Source organism: Gopherus flavomarginatus, chromosome 12 (genome assembly GCF_025201925.1).
Source record: "Gopherus flavomarginatus isolate rGopFla2 chromosome 12, rGopFla2.mat.asm, whole genome shotgun sequence".
NCBI lineage: Eukaryota > Metazoa > Chordata > Testudines > Testudinidae > Gopherus > Gopherus flavomarginatus.
Genome location: NC_066628.1, coordinates 27,581,379 through 27,599,728, shown reverse-complemented (window position 1 = coordinate 27,599,728; position 18,350 = coordinate 27,581,379). Strand labels below are relative to the sequence as shown.

Sequence of the window (18,350 nt, the reverse complement as noted above, 5' to 3'; positions counted from 1 at the left end):
GGTTGGGGGGTCCCCTGGGTGGGGAGACCCTGAGACTGCTGGGTATTGCCAGGGGGCAGCATCACAAACACAAGGAGCACCGGGTCCTGGGAGGGACATGGGGGCCAGTGGCAGCGGGACACTGGCCTGCAGAGGGCGCTCCAGAGGCTGGAAGAGCTAATTCCCTGGACAACCAGCAGGAGGTGCCTCAGGGGTGAGTCACGCACCATCACACTGATGCTATTGAGCCACAGTATCATCAGTTGGTAGGGTTGCCAGGCATCCAGTTGAAAAGGGGACATCAGTCTTCTTGCCGAGAGCACGGGAAGAGCAGCAGCTGCTGCTGGAGCCTAGAAGAGCTGCTCGGCTGCTGACGAAGAGAACTGACTGGCTCCTGGACCCAACTCCAGCCTCTCCAGAGGCCACTGCTGGGCAGTTGCAGCTCTGGGCTCTCTTAGCAGCAGTGTGATGGGGGGCTGCCTACCATCCCCAACTGAGCCCATGCAGAATTTCAGGGGGTACTAACTCCTGCCTAGCACCCTCTGACTCAATGCTGTGAAGCACAGGCCAAGGACACCAGCAGGGGATTAGCACTGTGTGGGGACATGGGGCACAGGGCCTGTGGCATTCTCCACAGACTGGATGGATTTAGACAAACATCTCAACTAAATTTAGATTATATACAGCTAAGGTGGGGCTATGCGGGGCTGGAACGGGCAGTTTCTTGCTCAGGGGGGAAAGCCAGCTGGTGCTGTAGCAGGTGGCTTGGCTAAGGGGCTGGAGCTGTAGCAGGGGGCTTGGCTAAGGGGCTGGGGCTGTAGAAGGGGTTTGGCCCTTGAATTGGGTTGCAACCTTTGCGGTACCAAAACCAGGACATCTGGGACAATCCCAAGCCCACAGACCTGGCCAGCTGGCAGTGTGTACTGAGCACCATACAGATTTCCAGGGATAGCTACCTTAAATAAAGGGACAATCCTGGGAACACTCAGACAGATGGCAGCCTTGCTGTTGAGGGATACCCACAGCCCCAGGACTGAGATTGGGCTGATGGATTTCTAGCTCCTGTGTGCCGTGAAGCCCAGTACGTGCCACACATTTCCCTTTAGAGGGTTCTGCTTCTTTGGAGTGAATAAAACACCAACACCAGCCCAGAGAGAGGGACCCAGGTGTATTTTCCGCATGTTCTTTAGCCAGGATATGGTGCAACCAATGCCCCTGCCACACTTAGCAGAAAATTGACTGGAAAAATGAGAAGGCTCCTTACCTACAATGTGAATGAAGGGGTTTGTTGTCGAAAGTGGATTATTTCTGCAAAGTGCTGTCTCGGGTTTCACTGTATTTCAAGACCAAATACAAACCTCCACCATCTTAAGTCTTCTTAGGAAGCTGTCCAGCCGTGCAAACACCATGAGGGATTGGAAGTCCCATTCTTTCACTCCTTGGCCTGGTTTAAAGTATGTGTGGAGATTTTCCCGTCTGTCCTCAAACGTCTGCTTGAAATAACTCAGGATGGCAAGCACCTCCCGCACTTTGCCCAGACTTTCTTCTGCTTCCCCCTTCAGAATGTCTTCTGGGGTCAGGTAATTCCAGGCCTATGATGATAGAGCCAGAATTGAAGTTCTGCTGCCCCGAGAGTCCAGTTGGGTTTTTGGGCTGGCTATATTTAAATGTGTTTCTCAAGCCAAACAATGTTTTTTAAAAAATCATTATAAGGGGGAGCCTCAGGGGATGAGGAGATGACATGCCTTTTTAAAGAAGCTTTCCTGAGCAAATCTAAAGATCTGAGGATGAAATCCGGGGACACCTTTCCACAACTCCTGCCTGCCATGAACACAGACGCCAGAACTCCAACTCCACGGACTATTCCCAGAGCCCAGGACACAGTCCTAGCATGAGAGAGCTAGAAGGCCTTTCTAGGTGATGGTCTGACATCCAGCCTCTCACTTGGTTTCAGGACTGATGGCTCCACAACGGGGTGGAAAGGCAAACCTTACTTAGTCTCTGACTGCTAAAGGGGGAGGGGAGGTCCTTCCCCCCCTGGAGAAGCAGCAGCCTTCCCCTCAGGCTATAGAGTCCAGGAAGCCTGTGGAGAGCCAACGGGCCAGCTACCATTTTGTTTTACAAAACCGTGTAATGAACTCTGTGATGCCATAAGCTTTGTTTTCACCTGGCCTTTTCATTGCAATCTGCTGGGGGCTTGATCATTATTATTTATACAACACCAAGCAGAGCTCTGAGCACTTCACTGTGCTCTGACCTGCAGACTCTACAAACTGGGGTGTGTGCAAATGCCATAATCAGAAACTCCCAGATTCCCTCAGCATTCCTCTGTTGAACACATGGGAGAGTTTGTGCCCCATAGAGGCCGGAGATTCTGCTCTTAAACCATCAGATCTTGAAGAGTTCCACAGGAGGCAAGGGGTAGCTTCACAGAACTCCCCCAGCAGCTGCTGCCTCTGGAATCCCCTGGGGGTCAGACGCAGAGGGGAAAAGCAAGCATTACTGGGGACTATCTGCAGTCATTGTGTGGTTTCCTGAGGCTGAGAATCCAGCAGAAACCCGCTAGCCCTGCTCATGGCCTCCTGGCAAATCTGAGACCACATGGAACCCCAGAGAGAGGTTTCCATGTGACCTGGGTGACCATGCTATGGAAGTGCCACCACCCACTAAAAAGAGGCTTGGGATTATGAGTTTCATGGAAGTGCCGGGAGCACATGTCTAAGTGGATAAAAACACAGCTGAAGAACAGATGAGATGCAAGATAAAAGCCAAATGTCTGAGTAGCTCTCTTTGGTGCAAAGCATTAGCACTGCAGTATTAACATTTCTCTAAACTGTTCTAAGCAAACGTGAGCTCTGGCACTGGGGGGCACAGTGGTTTGTGATGGCTTTCATGTCTAACATGGATGGATGTGCAGCCCAGACACTACATGGCTGGCAGAATCAAGTGCCTGCATGAAAGAAATCCCAGACAAGTCTAGTGGAAGATGTGAAAGCGCTGATACCTAGGGTCAAGGTGCAGTGTTGCAAGTGGGGCGTATCCTGACCCTGACCCCTACCCCATCTGTGGAAGCCTTGAGATAGAAATTTCTAACTGAACTCTGGGGTTCGGGGAGTGGTTTAAAGGGTCCAGGCCACCTACTTGTTGGATGAGAAGATTGCAGATTTCCTGAAGCAGCACTATGATCCGTGCAGGCGTGTTGTAGTAATTGGATGTGGCCCAGATTAAACAAACCATGTGGAGCAAGGGACTGATCAATGGCTTCACCTCATTAAACTCAACATTCTCTATCTCCTCCAAGCCACGCTGGAGAGGTGTCAGGTGCAGGTTAATATCCTGGGCCTCAGTCAAAGCTGTGAAAATAAACCGCACACATGAAAGGTGAGATCTGTCCCTCCCTAGCATGCAGCTATTGCCTGGGCTTTGATTATCTCTGCTGTCATTTCACACCCACAGGCAAAAACTCAGCTCACAAAATAAATTAAGCCAATTTATTTGGAAAAATGAACAGCAACGGGAAACAGAAAACAACACAGCCAAAAAAAACCAACACACTGTTACTCCTTGGGACTCTGAATAAAGCCAACTTCTGTCTGTTTCTGCATCAGTTTTACCAGTGTAAAATACACAAAAGCTGCTTATGAAGTAGTTAGGATCACTATGCACCTAACATACCCCAAAGCCTGGAAGCCATAACTGTTGTGCCTTTGAATGTTACTAACCTAGGTTAGTCTAGAGCAGTGGCTCTCAACCTTTCCAGATTATCGTACCCCTTTCAGGAGTCTAACTTGTCTTGTGTATTCCAAGTTTCACCTCACTTAAAAACTACTTGCTTACAAGATAAGACTTAGCGAAGAAGGGTCTACAAAAAACAGTTCTGCAGGCTATAAACCTGATTGCCAATTGATACAAGAGTTAGTTCAAGTATTACTCTCCTAAACAACTAATTTAGAACAGCCAGCTTGTCTCTCCAACACAGGGGTCCCCAATGCAGTGCCCGCGGCGCCATGGCGCCCGCAGGGACATCTAAATGCACCCACATCCTGGCCGGCAGTTGAGCATCCGCCAAAATGCCGCCAAATTTCTGTGGCATTTCGGCGGTGACGCCTCTCGATGCCGCTGCTTGCCGCTGATAAGTGACGTCATCGAGAGACATCGCCGCTGAATTTCTGCGGCATTTTGGCGGATGCTTGACCCCTGCCACGGTTCTTCGTCTGGCACCCGCCAGACAAAAAGGTTGGGGACCACTGCTCTAACACTATTAACAGTTAGAATCATTATGAAGGAGTGAGAGATACTGGCTGTGATGCTGGCAGACCGTACTGAACGCTGACAAATGCATAGCCAGAAACCAGTCTGGTTCACCTGTGAGTTAATATAGTTAAAATAGATATTAGCGTGATAAGAAAGTGTTTAGACTTTATGGAATGCTTTTAGGATTCTGCATGTATTATTCCTACTTATAATATCTGTATGCCATGATATGAAGTTATATTGAGCATTTGCATTGTAATCCTCTGTAACTGTGTAATTCAGCAAACAGGAAAAGCAGCATTAATTAAGGTAAAGTGCTCGTCCTGCACACAAGGTGGCCCACTGAAGGCAAGTGAGGCATTGTGCAGCATCAAAGGACAGAGACCTTGTTTACTGCATTCCTGACTCCCTCTGGGAAGGGGAGCCCTGCACATGAACTCATCCCTTCAGATGGATTCTGGGGGGAAAGGGATAAAAATCTCTGACAAGGAGAAACTGAGTCTCTCTCTATGCTGTCTGGACTCTGAGGGGCAAAGATTCCTAACCATAAGCATGAGATCCCCATGCTGCTTGGTCTGAGTTAGCCCTAAATGACATACACAGCAGCTTATTAGAGAAACATCTACTCATCACTCATTTGTGTGTGTACATTTCCTGTTTTAACCCTACAAATAACTCTAATTTTTTTTCTTTGTTAATAAATCTTTAGTTTATTACAGGATTAGCTACAGGCATTGTCTTCGGTTTGAGATTTGAGTACAATTGACCTGGGGTAAGTCACTGGTCCTTTGGGACTGGGAGTATCTGAATATTGCTGTGTTTTTTGGTGTAAAGTGACCATCTATCACATAGTCCAGCTTGCCTGGATGGCAAGTGAGACTGGAGAGCTCAAGGGGACTGTCTGTGACTCCATGGTAAGGCTGTTACAGTGCTTTAAAAGTTCACATTGGTTACTGGGTTGGTGAAATCTAATTACAGAACATGCAGCCAGTTTGGGGTTTCTGCCCTGCTCTGTAACAGTCTGCCCTGAGGCTGGCACGCACAGACGTGAGCCACTCCAGACAGTGTAACACTGGCACTGACTAGAAAGAAAAGAGAGAATTCAGAAGCAAAAAGAAAAAAAAAATCCCTCCTCTATTCAACTTCAGGGGAGTTACCCAAGGCAAATAGCAAGTCTCTGTCCTTATGAAGAAGGCTGTGGTGGGAGGTGGAGTGGAATGTAACGCTGTCTCATCCACACTAAAGATGCTTCCAAAGAACAAGACTTCTCTTTTGCAGAGTTGCATTTTGCTACGAACTTAAAAAGAAACCTCTACAGATGGGAGCCCACCTTCTGCAGCAGCAGCAGCAGCTGCTGAGAAGAAAAGTGCCTTGGCTTTGGTGAGCTGATAGGATTAGTGACACCAAAGTTCTCAGAAGACACTGGTTGTTTTGGTTGAAAAGGGTTGTTTTTTTTTGCTGGGCTATAGATTACTGTTGGTCACGAAACAGGTGGTGTATCAGGGTCAGATTCACAGGGGGAACTTAGGTACCTAACTGCCTCTTTAGCTGGCAAAATCCAACCTTTAAGCACTACTGACATTCACAATATCCTGCTCAGCCGCCACCCAACCCCAAAGGTGCCTAATTTACTAGGCATGTATGTTTACACTGGTAAACTCTCCAAGGTACCTACATTTTGGCAGCTGGGCATGTACATAGCTGCCTCAGTCCAGGAATTGTCCAGCATCTCTGTGCCGTACTCCCACCTAATCCCCTAGTCTTCCCACCTATCTCACCCATGGGGCCCACCCTGGCCAATGTGCTCAGAGGCTGCCATCAAACACATCGACCAGGTCAGGCCCCACACAAAGCACAGCTGTAGCACCAGCCCCCTTTTATCCAACAACCCCATAGTGAGCGCACTCACCCAGGATGGGGTTCAAATTCCACTCTATGGACTTGTCTTCACATACAGCACTGCAGCCATGCAGCCACCGTGCTTTACTGAAGACATTACTATGCCGACGGGATGTTAATCCACCTCCCGAAAGGCGGTAGCCATGTCAATGGAAGCAGCTCTCCCAGTGACCTAGCACTGTTTGCATGGGGGGGTTAGGTTGGTATAACTACTTTGCTCAGGGGGTGGATTTTTCACACCCCTGAGTGACATAGTTAGACCAATATACAGATCTGTAGTGTAGATCTGGCCTGTGGCTCTCTAATCCTCTCACTGCTGGAACTGTTCCACCTTATATAAAATTCTTAACTAGTCATTAAAGCAGGGACTGGGACTTGAGACTCCCATGTCCCAGGTGAGTGTTCTAAGCATTGGGTCAATCTCCCATTCTCTCTCTCTCTCTTTGGCCCAAATGAATATTTAAATATTTTGTACAAAGTGGCACAACTTTAACAGAAGTTCTCATCCCAGAGGTTTGGGCACTTAGCTGGGATGTGGGAGACTTGGGTTCAAATCCCTACTCTGCAGGGAGTTGATCATTTTGAGCATTGATTTCCCTACTGAAACCAGGTATCCCACAACTTGAGAGAGTGCTCGAACTATTGGGTATGGTGGGAATGGTACCAACCACAGCTCCTCATTTTTTTCTTGAGAAAGATGCTTAAGATAGATCATCCTAACTCCAGGAGCAGATTGAATAGCAGCGAATCTCAAGCAGAGGGAAGCCCCTATCTCTGGTCCAGACTTAGGCACTGAAGTTCCTTTGAGGGGGCGGGGCTTAAGCGCTGTAACGCTCAGTCTAAATCCCCCTTATCAAGCTAGTCCTCACGGCCTTCTCAGGGATTCCTCCTTCCCCAATAATGAAAGAAACCACAGTAAATTCTCAGGATTTTGTTTGGGCTGGACTGAATTCCAATGGGCATGGCTTACTTGAGAAGACTGAACTTCTGCAGAGTTGCGCATTGCTTGGCTGTAATTTTGCTTCTCAAAGATACACAGTAGAAAACTTCTTAGAAACTATTCTCTTTTTTTTCTGTAAAATGACAAGATTTCCGAATAAATGTGTCAACATTCTTATAATTCTGATTTAAATAGGGAGGCAAAGGAGTAATTCCTCTTGTTCCAGTGTTGATGCACCAGGAGAGCAAAATAAGGAGGAGAAAGTCTGGAACGTTAATCCCCTGCATCACCTACAGAACACTAACCCAGGCATTAATCTTTTATGTCTTCTTTAGAAGTGATACCAATTAGGATGATGGTCTTGTGAGATCTTATGACCTAAGCAGGTCAGTACTGGGTAGAAGATCTTGAAGGAGATCCCAGGAGCTGTATGGAGGGATTCTACGGATGTTCCCTCTGATCCAGTCCAACATAAAGCTAGAAGACACTCTTTTCAGATGAAACATAAAACCAAGGACCCGATCATTTATTGCACTCAGACCCATTGCATTTTTCCTGGAGATAGTGCAGACTTTTTGTCAGAGCAGAGGACTCTACTCAGACAAGCCACCGACCTGCTGTGTGACCTTGGGCATGTCACATCAGCTTTCCACACCTGCGATGACGCCTCAGGAAACCAGGGAGAACAATATTTGCCCACCTTTATCAAGTGCCTTAATATTCTCAGACCAAAGGGTGCTCTGCCCACACCGGTTGCAAACTATTATTTTCACAAGACTGGGGTGTAAACCCTGGTGTCCAGACTAAATTCCAGTTTGGGCAATAAGTAGTCTAATGAAAACTCCTCTTGTAGTTCTAGTTGGATGCAGTATTCAACATTTCCTGCCCTAAACTGTTGTGAACGGCTGTGGCTTGCTGTAAAGCTGCCACCACGATCATACTGTAGTAGAAGGTGACATTAATCCATCAGGATGAGGCACTCTGGATTAATAGGAGATTATTATTAAAGGTGGCACAAATCCCAAAATTCTTCTCCATGACTTTGGGGACGTTTCTGGATCCACAGACCAGTAATCAAACTGGTCTCAGTATGGTACCAAAACTGCAGGGTCATCTACAATCCCAAACCTCTAACCCTTCTGCCCCTTCTTCCTCCCAGATGCCCCTCCCAACAATTCCCTCCCTGCACCCGTCTCCCACAGGCTCCAAGGCTTTACTAGGACATCAAGGACCAATGTCACTGCAGACCAGTCATGTTGGGACTGTAGCTATAAAAATCAGGGGATGGGGAAAAGACCAACCATGAAATCAGCATAGGTAAGGCAAAGAGGGTGCCCAAATCTCACCTTCTACGACATCTCTGAACATCGCTTTGAAGGCTGGGAAGTAGCTGCTCTGCACTCTGTCTAGCAGTTCGGCCATTTTCCTCACCTTCTGAGTTTTCAGTTGATTGTAAATGCATTCCAGGTCCTCGTACCTACAGCAAAACAAGAGAGATGAGAGCTCTAGGTAGAGATCACAGCAGCTGAACCCAGGCAAATAAATATCCGTCGCCACTCCATCTGCACTGAGCAATTCACACCTAGCCTGCGTGGCTGCTGGCTCATAGGAGTTCCTCAGATCTCATGGGCTTCAGCATTGTGAGGGCTAATCCTTATTCCAAGGGGAAGCCCAGTTCAGGGACCAAAGTCAGTGACTGCCCACAGTCCAACTGCCAGGTGCCCCTCCTGAAGTATAAGACAGGAGGGGCGGAGGACAGGAAATTAGCTCTGCATTTTTTTAACTGAGTTGGCTGAGCATGACTGGAGTTTACTGTAAATAAAAACAGCTTGTAGCAAGTCTGATTCCTGAGTCAGGGTCTGTCACTGCTACTGGGGCCTCTAACCCCTCGCTGCAAGCAGAGAAACGGATTCCTTTTTGTCAGAAAATGTAACATGTTCTGGGCTTCAAAAACTGGCTTTGAGTTTCTTGGAGAGAGGGGAAGAAGTCCAGTGAGAGGCTTCCATTAGCTTTTACTGGTGTTTGTGACACACTTTACCTCAAAGTAGCACCCTGTAACCCCCATACTCATTATTTGTATATGGTTGTGATATTTCATACAAAGCGTGCCTTGTAAGGTGCCATATGAAAGGTCAAGATCTGCTGAAACCCATTGTCCTGTCAAAACATGTATATTGTTAGTGTGTATGAATACACTATATGTATTACACTGCTATATGGTTGTTACTGAAATACACTGTGTGTCCAGGAGATGCCCACAGCTAACTCTCCAGTGTCAACAAAGGAGGTGACCCTCACCCAGGCGGGTGTTAAGTGACCATCGTGAGCCATTGACTAGCCAGGGAAACGTAAACAAGAGATTTATAATTTTGTGAGAGACAGTTGAACAAGCACTGCACAATGGGGACTGCTCAACCCTATGACTCATCAAGGCCCACCAGGACATGGCTGGCTAGTATCATTCCTGGGACATGAACTGAAAGTATAAAATAGGGAACAGCAGCATCATGCAATTAGCTCTCTCCTCCCCGACCTACACTGGAGGCACCAAGAATGCTGAGAAGACAAAGACTTCAAACTGATGAGATTGGGGGGCTGAGGAGGAAATTCAGCCTGTGTATTAAGAACTGTAACCTGCCTGCAACATCCGGTGGGGTGAAAAAAGCTCTTTGATTAATCTTGCTTAGACTAATGGAGTTTAGGATTTAGAGTGCGATTTTACTTTTATTTCTTAGGTAACTAACTCTGACCTTTACGCCTACCACTTATAATCACTTTAGATCTATCTTTCTGTAGTTAATAAGCCTATTTTAATGGTTTATCTTTATCAGTGAGTTTATCTAAAGTGCTTGGGGAATCTGCTCAGATTACAAAGGCTGGTGCATGGTCCACTATCCTTTGACGAAGTGGTGAACTAATTAATACGTTTGCACTGTTCAAGAAAAGGTCTTGAGCAGTGTAAGATGGTACATTGTCTGGATGCAAAACTGGGTGCTGGAGGGATTTGCTAGTGTCTCCCACTTTACAGTTCACGAGTGGCTTAGAGAGCACTCATGCAACTTACCTGGGTGTGTCTCTATGCTGGTGGCTGAGTGACAACAACATCAGCTGCTTCGCACTAGCAAAGCATTGAGAGAGACAGCCCAGGCTGGAGAGTTTAGGGGGCAGAGCAGTCTCATGGTTCCAGGTTGTACCCTGAGGTCCCCATCACAGTTTCGCCTGTTCTTAGCTGTGATGGAAGGGGGATTTTAGAAAAGATCACTTAGGTTTGGACTCCCTATGGTCAGTTGAAATACTGCCAGTTGCACCAGCAGTGACTTCCTATGTATTTCACAGCTTATGGTTATTTTATGAGCTAGAATAAACTTCTCTATCTTGAGTCTTTATATAAACTTTAAACTGCTTAGTCTTTATAGCTTGTCTTGAGTAGTGCTGGCTGCTTGCAGCATTTCCCTTCCATGCAACACAAGCTTCGACTGACAAACATACACTGCTAGGCTGCCTGCAACTCACCTGTTTTTCCAGAATTCTAACTCCACCTTCGGATTGGGGTTGCTGCCTTGCAGAAGTGGCTCTGATGACTCTCTTTTCAACGCTCCCTGGATCTGGTAACTCCATTCTATCACTGTTGACTCAATGGTGTGCACGAGAGATTTATCCACCAGTTCCACACTGCAGAAAGTAAATACAAAGTCTCCCTGTGAAGTTTGGTTTTTGTTTGACAATGCACAGGATATGCCTGTGCAAAATAATCAGATGCCAACATTTATTTCACAAGGTGCTGTGTATCTTAAATCCTCACACTTTTTTTTATAATACAGTAAATTCATTCTTGAGAAAGTTTCTAAAATGCCTTTATAGTGGATAACATCATCTAAGCCAACATCCTGCCACCAGCAGTGACCAGTACCTGATCATTCAAGGGAAGGCAAGCAGAAACAATAATGCACCCAAACATCTTACTTTCTGACCCCCTGAGGCACATGTGAATGCCCTTGGCACGAGACTTGCTCACGTTTAGTATCTGAACTTGCACAGCATGGACAAGATTGTGGCATGCATGCCACTTCCCCAGTTGGGGGTGCTGTGGAGCCCCCCATCCCAGGAAGAGCATTGGGGAGACTATGCCTCAAGCAGAATCATCTCTCCCAATGCTGCTCTTTGCACAACCTGCTCCATCTTGCCTCCAGTGATTTACTAGACTCAGTTAGGAGAGAAACCATGCAAAGTGGCTGCTAAGCTGAAGGAGCAGAGGAGGTGCCAGCTTGCTGCCCAAAAAGGTCGAAATGGGGAGCACAGCTCCTGATAATTGTTGGATGTCACAATGCTCCTCTGCTTGCAGCACCAAATGGGCTTATTCTTCAAAGGTTTTTGTGTAGCAGACAGACAGAAAGACAGCCAAAGAAATGCCATAGAGCAGAATTGGGCCTCTCTTTGTTTGGCCAGCTATGGGGATCAGCTTCTCACAGGGCCTGTCTATCCTGGGTTTCTCTGTAGTGCCTTGTCACTGCAGTTTTTAATCACTGAACCTCTCAGTTACCATCTTTGGCTTGATCCTGCCCCTCTGAAGTCAACGTGAGTGGGAACAGGCTCCAAGGCAGGGAGATGCATCATCTCAAGACAGGCAGCAGCACCATGGTGAGGCAAAGAAAATGATAAAGAGGAATAGGGTTTGTTTCCAGTAGTCTAGAGGGTTACACGCTCCATTGCTGCTGCCAGCTGAGCTGGCAGGTGGGGGCAATGGCAGGGACCACACTCTCTATTCCTGACCCTGTAGCCATTTGACCTACATTTAATGTTACCTAATCTAAGCCACTCCTCTTCCTCTCCTTGTTGCTTCAGCAGTTTCACATCAGCAACTTCCCCTGGCAGCCCACATGGTGCTGCAGGCAGAGAAGCCTCAACAGTAGCGCTGTGACATCATAGATAACTCACCCAATCAGCACTCCCTCCCTTGAGAAACCCACACCCTAGTTTCAGAGTAGCAGCCGTGTTAGTCTGTATCCGCAAAAAGAACAGGAGTACTTGTGGCACCTTAGAGACTAACAAATTTATTTCAGCATGAGCTTTCGTGAGGAAGTGAGCTGTAGCTCACGAAAGCTCATGCCGAAATAAATTTGTTAGTCTCTAAGGTGCCACAAGTACTCCTGTTCTTTTTCCAAACCCTAGTCTTAAACCTTAACCCCTAACCCTGCTGCCTGCCTTGGTCATCTCTCCCCTTCACAGTTCCCCCTGGCAGCCGCAGGCAAAGAAATATCTTTACCTGTGGCACCAAATGGGCACTGTTTAGCTAAATTACAAGTTTTGACTGGACAAAGGTAAAATGACCTTGCCTGAGCCAGGCTTAGTGGGGCGGGAGGCACAGTGCAAAGCTCCAGCCTCACTCCAATACAGCTCCTGATCTGAAGCAGCTCCCACTATTCCAGCCCTGAACCCCCACACACCCCCATTCTGTCAGAGCACCTCAGTTCTGACCCACAGGTTTATTTTGCTGGTGCATTTCAACCAATAGGATTGAAGTATGTAAATTATCTAGAGCAGGGGTGGGCAAACTATGGCCCACAGGCCGAGTCTGGCCCACCAGCCATTTTAATTAGGCCCTCAAGCTCCCTCTGGGGAACAGGGTCTGGGGCTTGCCCCGCTCCAGTGCTCCAGCCAGGGTGTAGGGTTGGAGGCCATTCTGCACAGCTCCCGGAAGCAACAGCATGTCCCACCTCTGGCTCCTACACATAAGGGCAGCCAGGAGGCTCCACTCCACACACTGTCCATGCCCCAAGCATTGCCCCTGCAGCTTCCATTGGCCAGGAACCATGGCCATTGGGAACTGCAGGGGAGGCGCCTGCAGACAGGGCAGTGCACAGCAGAGACGCATGACCACGCAGGAGCTGGAGGATGGACATACCGCTGCTTCCAGGAACCTCTTGAGGTAAGTGCCCCCCAGAGCCTGCACCCCTGAGCCACCCCCCTCACACCTGATCCCCCTCCCACCCTCTTGATCCCAGCCAGAGCATACTCCTGCACCCCAAACACCTCATTCCCAGCCCCACACCCCCTCCTATACCCCAATCCCAATTTCCACCCACCTTACAATTTCTACACTCAGATAATTATAATATGGAGATATACCTATCTCACAGAGCTGAAAGGAACCTTGAAAGGTCATTGAGTCCAGTCCCCTGCCTTCACTGGCAGGACCAAGTACCATCCCTGACAGATTTTTGCCCCAGATCCCTAAATGGCCCCCTCAAGGGCTGAACTCACAACTCTGGGTTTAGCAGGCCAACGCTCAAACCACTGAGCTATCCCTTGGGCCAAAAAGTTTGCCCACCCCTGAACTAGAGGGTGTGAATGATGACTGGCTGCGTTACCTCTGATGTCACAATCCCCTTCTGCATAGAGCATCAAATGGACACAGTAAGGAAATGAGGCTTTTCCAGTATTTTGGTTTCCTGACTACCCCCAAAATCAATGGGGTTCTTCCCACTGATGCTTCAAATGTTCCCAGAAATTGTGGAACTGATTGGATGTGATCTTCAAAAGTTATCGCACTACAGGCAGACAAACAGAAATGCCATCAGCTTGAGAATTAGGCCTCACTTCCTTGGCTGACTAGCAAGGAGAATGGACAGTGAATGAGGAAAGTCCTGCTTATTTTTGCATGGGATTCCTAGCAGAAATAAAAACAAACACGCAGCGAGCAAAATAGATGAAAACTCAAAACTTCACTTACGTTTTTTCATTTTCACAATCGATATACTCCATTCTCTCAGAGCCTGCTGGAAGAGGGAGCAGGGTCTTCCCTTTTACTTGACCAATAACCACAAAAATGTTACTTTTCAGGCTGTGGACATGACGCATAATGTCCTGTGACACCACGTGTGGCCAGCTGTGGTGATTCTTCTGGTTTGCCAAGACTGGTGCTACTACCTGTAATATAAACCATTAAACCAGTTTACAGCAGATAACTAATAAATAAGAAAAAGCCAAATGGAACTGAATAGCTCCCGGGCCCTGGAGCCTTTTATCAGCCAGCCACCAAACTGGATCCCATGTGTCCACGTGAAATGAGCATGGAGGGGGTTCAGGCTGGTTCCTAATGGACCCATTATAATTGTCAGCCCTGTTGGCAATCGGAGCAGTCTCCAAGGACTGAATGAGCCACAGCAAGTTACTTCTCCTCTACGCCACAGTAGCAGTCCTTGCTGTTTATATTTGGGACACCTATGAAGAAGCCTGCACCTCTGCCCCCAACACTCCACCTGTTTTGTGAATAATTAGAGGGTTTGTAGGCTCAGTACCTTTCAACAGGACACAATTTAGTTATAAAACCCCAGAACTCACTTGTAGGCAGTATTTGCTCCTTGCTTCTGCATTTATCAGTGTCTAGAACAAAGAGCTCAGAAATCAAAAGATTATTCCCAAATAAAAAGCTACTGGTTCAGCAGGAGTTATGCTGGAAAGTGTGTGATGTTGGAATCCCACCACACCCCAAAACAGTAATTCTTACTTATATTCTACACCTTTCAAAACCCCAAACATTTGAGAGTCTTGAAAGGAACAGAAAAGGGACCCAGACAATTCCACTCATGATCTGCCCGCCTGCTTTACACCCACATGGCTCTAACTAGGAGTGGGTGAACGGATGGCTCTAGCCTCTTGTCCTTTTACTAGTCATTTTAAAATGTTCCTTGTCTTTACTGGATTTGGGATTGGTTTCCAACTCTGTCGTGCAAGAGGGCTCAGTCTGTGGGCAGCCGTTAAAAAAGAGCATGTTAAAGGTCTGAGCACCAGGTATGTTCAAAACCACAAACTGTGACTCTATGGAACTGCAATCCAACTTCATCTAGGCTACGGTGGATCTTTCAGTGCCTCTTGGTGTCTGCTCCTTTCACCTGTCATTGGAGATTCCTTCCTGCAGGCTCTCTCATATGCCAGGAGAGTGGCAGCTGCAGGCCTTGATGACAGTTTTCTTAAGGGGGAAGCCATCCTAACATTCCATCCCAAAGCCTGGACTGTGGTCCCATCTTTTGATTGAAATAAGATAGTTCCTGTGTCACTATTGTTCTTAAGCCTCATGATCTTCCATGCTAAACTCAGTTGCACACCTCAGGTGTTCAGACGGCTGTGGGGACAATGCCTTTCATGACCTCCCCAATACTGCCTGTGGCTTTTGCTGAAAAGCTAAAGGCCAGTCCCATTCAATCCAGAAGTGATCCAATGGGATCATATTCTGTATCCACCCATGCTGTGTGCTCAGTGAAGTCCCTACTCCAGAACAACTTTCTACTGAAGGGTGGGTGGTGGTCACTTCCACAGCACGTATTCATCCTGTGCTGATTGAGAGCTGTAAAGATGCCACTTGCAGCTCAGCTAAAGCACTATTGTCTTGATGCTGTGTCAAGATCGGACTGGATCTTCTGTTGCTAGTAGAGACAGCCAGCGCCTAGAAAGCACAGCATGCCAGTTTCTCTTACAGAAGCTGTTGTGTCTCCTTTGTTCAAAAAACCAACGCTTAACTTTGACACTCTGGCTGACAATTGCCCAGTGTCTAATCTTCCGGTTCTGGTTAAGATTCTAGACACAGAACAACTTGCAGAACACCTAGATGTCTCAGGTCTCTTTGACCCTTGTCAATAAGGGCACAGAGCAGAAACTGCTCTAGCAGAAATTATCTCACCCTAGGGATGGAAGGAGACTGGGTGTCCAGGCTAATATGATTAATTCTACCAGATGCTTTCAATATCGTTGGTCCTAAACTGCAGAATGTAACAGGAGCAGATGGGGTTGTTCTCCAGTGACTCCTTTCCCTCCAGAAGGTGGCTTTAGGAGACTTTTCTTCATCACTGAAGGCACTCATCTGATGCCCAGGAAGATCCCTGCGTGTCTTTACTCTTGTTCCATTTGTGTGCAAGGCCATTAGAAAGGTTAATGAGAGGATATGGGAGACCAGTGCTTTCAGTATGCTGACAGCCAGCAGTGTATCTCTGTCTGATTCAAACCAGCCCACTGTTCTGTGATGTCTGGGTGAGATTGGGACTTCAATGAGAGCTAACTGGCTGATGCTCAGTCCAAATAAGACAGAGGTAATGTTTATTGGTTGGAGAAAACAACCAGAAGATATGGCAGGGATTGTATTAGCCACTGTGACTGAGGGGATATTGGATCCTAGCCCTTGCTAGATGATCATAATCATATAGCAGCAGCTTCTAGGAAGGCTCTTGTCCATCTTCGCCTGTACTGAAGTTGTGCGTTTCTTTCAGACGAGGACCTTGTGTAGGTCAACAATGCAGTGTATCTTGGCAGCAGCACATGACATCACTGCTCTGGGACCTCTTCTGGCTGCCTCTTGGTTTCCAGGTGGTTTCTGGAACCACCTTCTGCCTTCTCAAAATAGTCACCATCTCAAATTGTTCTCAATAGGACTGAACTCATCAGTTGCCCTTACCAAAGATGGACACTTCTTCCCTCTCTTCCCAACTGGAGTGAACCTGTGCTGGAGGCAGAGAGACGCAGCAGAATGCAGGGGTTGGCTATCTTTGCTATGGGCAGCCTGTGGCTTCAGTCCTCATGAGAACAGATGGCAGCCATTTGGTAAGTTTCTCTAGAGCAGAACTTTATTCCTCAGCCTCTGCTGAAGGGGAAACTTTCAATTATGAGAAATAATTAATAAAGTTCCCATTAATCCTAAATATGTATATATTAATCTATCTATATCTTCAAAAACAACTAATTATTGCACCAGATTTTCTCAAGATTCACCTTTCTGCCAATTTCTCTGTTAATAGACAATGACTGAGCAGAGTCTAACAAGCTGCTGAAGTTCTTAAAGGACCCATTTTAAAATTAATTTTAATTCATAAACTAAAGAAAAAAAAAAGAAAAATCCCCAATAAAACAGTGAATTTAATTGCATGACATCCCAACTGCCAGGGCCATACATGTTACTGCAGCAGAAAATATGTCGCTACCCTGGGTTCTGGTCAGGTGCCCCGGTCAGCAAAAGGAGAGGTTCTTCAGACTCCTTCAAGTCCTCCTTGCAGGTCATTGAAGACAGTCTAGCCAGCAAGACCAGTGTTCATTCCACTTGGGTACCGCTCTCCTTTAGAGAGGCAAGGGCAGAGTAGGAGAATGGGAAGATTGAGAGAATCACATGAAGATCTTCAGCAGGGGGTGGAGTCTGCTTAGCAGCTCTGCTTGCAGCTCTGCACTGCTCTTGCACTGCCTTCAGGCCCAGCTCCATCCCTCTGCCAAAGAGCAGCACATGTGACACAAGCAGAGGCATTCCCATAGGAGGCATCACCACAGAGCTGGGGGCTCATCTAGTGGAAGGGCCTGCTCCTGTCCCCAGTGTGACTGACTGATTCAGCCCAATAGTGCAGTTTGTTCAGATCAGAGAAGAGTCATGAATGATCAACCTGAGTGTGGATTTTCTATAGCACCTTGGGTTCCTGAGTCAGTGCAGGGACTGAGAGGGGAGGCTTTGCACCTCCCTGATGTGATGCTGGGGCAGACAGGGGACAGAGAGGCCACAGTAGCAGGTTAGAGGAAGCAGCTCTGAGGACAGCCCTAGCTTACCCTCCCTAGCTCCCACTTCCGTAGTCCCTATGGGCATCACTATACCAGGGGATCCCTGGGGTGCAGACCTGTCTCTTTCTGCCCTCCATCTGCCCTGAAACATCCCCTGTGCCAGAAGAATCTATGGGGTTGGCACTGTGCCCCTGGTGCAATTCACCCAGGGGAACCATGCAGCCCCTTGGTGCCAGCCCAGCTTCACCCTATTCTGCACACACAGCAGGTGCAAAGCGACTGCACAGGGGAGGAGGAGGAGCCTCCTTGGTTGAGTCCTCTTGAGCCTGCCTCTCTCTATTTTCAAGAAAACCAGGAAATTCAAACACAAAAGACACTTTGTGAAAAACAGTTCAGGAGGCTGAGAAACAGCGACGCAAAACCCAAATGCACAATGCCAGAAAACACAGCACAAAGTCATTCACCTACATCCCTCCTCTTCTCTCTCTCACTCACACACTGCCCATTCCCCCAGCCAACCAGTCCTACTCAGTTAGTCACCACAGTCAGACCCTTAACTCTATCCTCCGTGGAATGCCACAAAACAATGCTTACATCTCCCGGACAAAAAGCTACATAAAGAAATATGCATAGCAGAGATCAGCACATGCACCCTGCTCAGGACACATGACCAAAGGAGCCCCAGCGACATCAATCTAAAACTATTCATTACACCCGAAAAATTCTACATAACAGCTGGAGTTTACAAGTC

General features: G+C 47.4%; 1 protein-coding gene across 4 annotated transcripts in view; it reads right to left on the bottom strand.

The window, feature by feature from the left end:
* Positions 1-18,350, bottom strand: part of DNAH9 (dynein axonemal heavy chain 9) — a 392,319-nt gene that overhangs the window by 372,239 nt on the left and 1,730 nt on the right. For 3 of the 4 annotated variants that reach the window (XM_050919194.1, XM_050919196.1, XM_050919197.1), the window contains exons 2-6: positions 13,803-13,999; positions 10,586-10,744; positions 8,419-8,549; positions 3,121-3,332; positions 1,338-1,571 (exon numbers count right to left, since the gene is read on the bottom strand). In XM_050919194.1, coding sequence (XP_050775151.1) covers positions 1,338-1,571; positions 3,121-3,332; positions 8,419-8,549; positions 10,586-10,744; positions 13,803-13,999 — 933 coding nt within the window. Of the gene's footprint in view, positions 1-1,337; positions 1,572-3,120; positions 3,333-8,418; positions 8,550-10,585; positions 10,745-13,802; positions 14,000-17,040; positions 17,172-18,350 lie in introns of all 4 variants that reach the window. The other variant, XM_050919195.1, reaches the window with a different exon arrangement.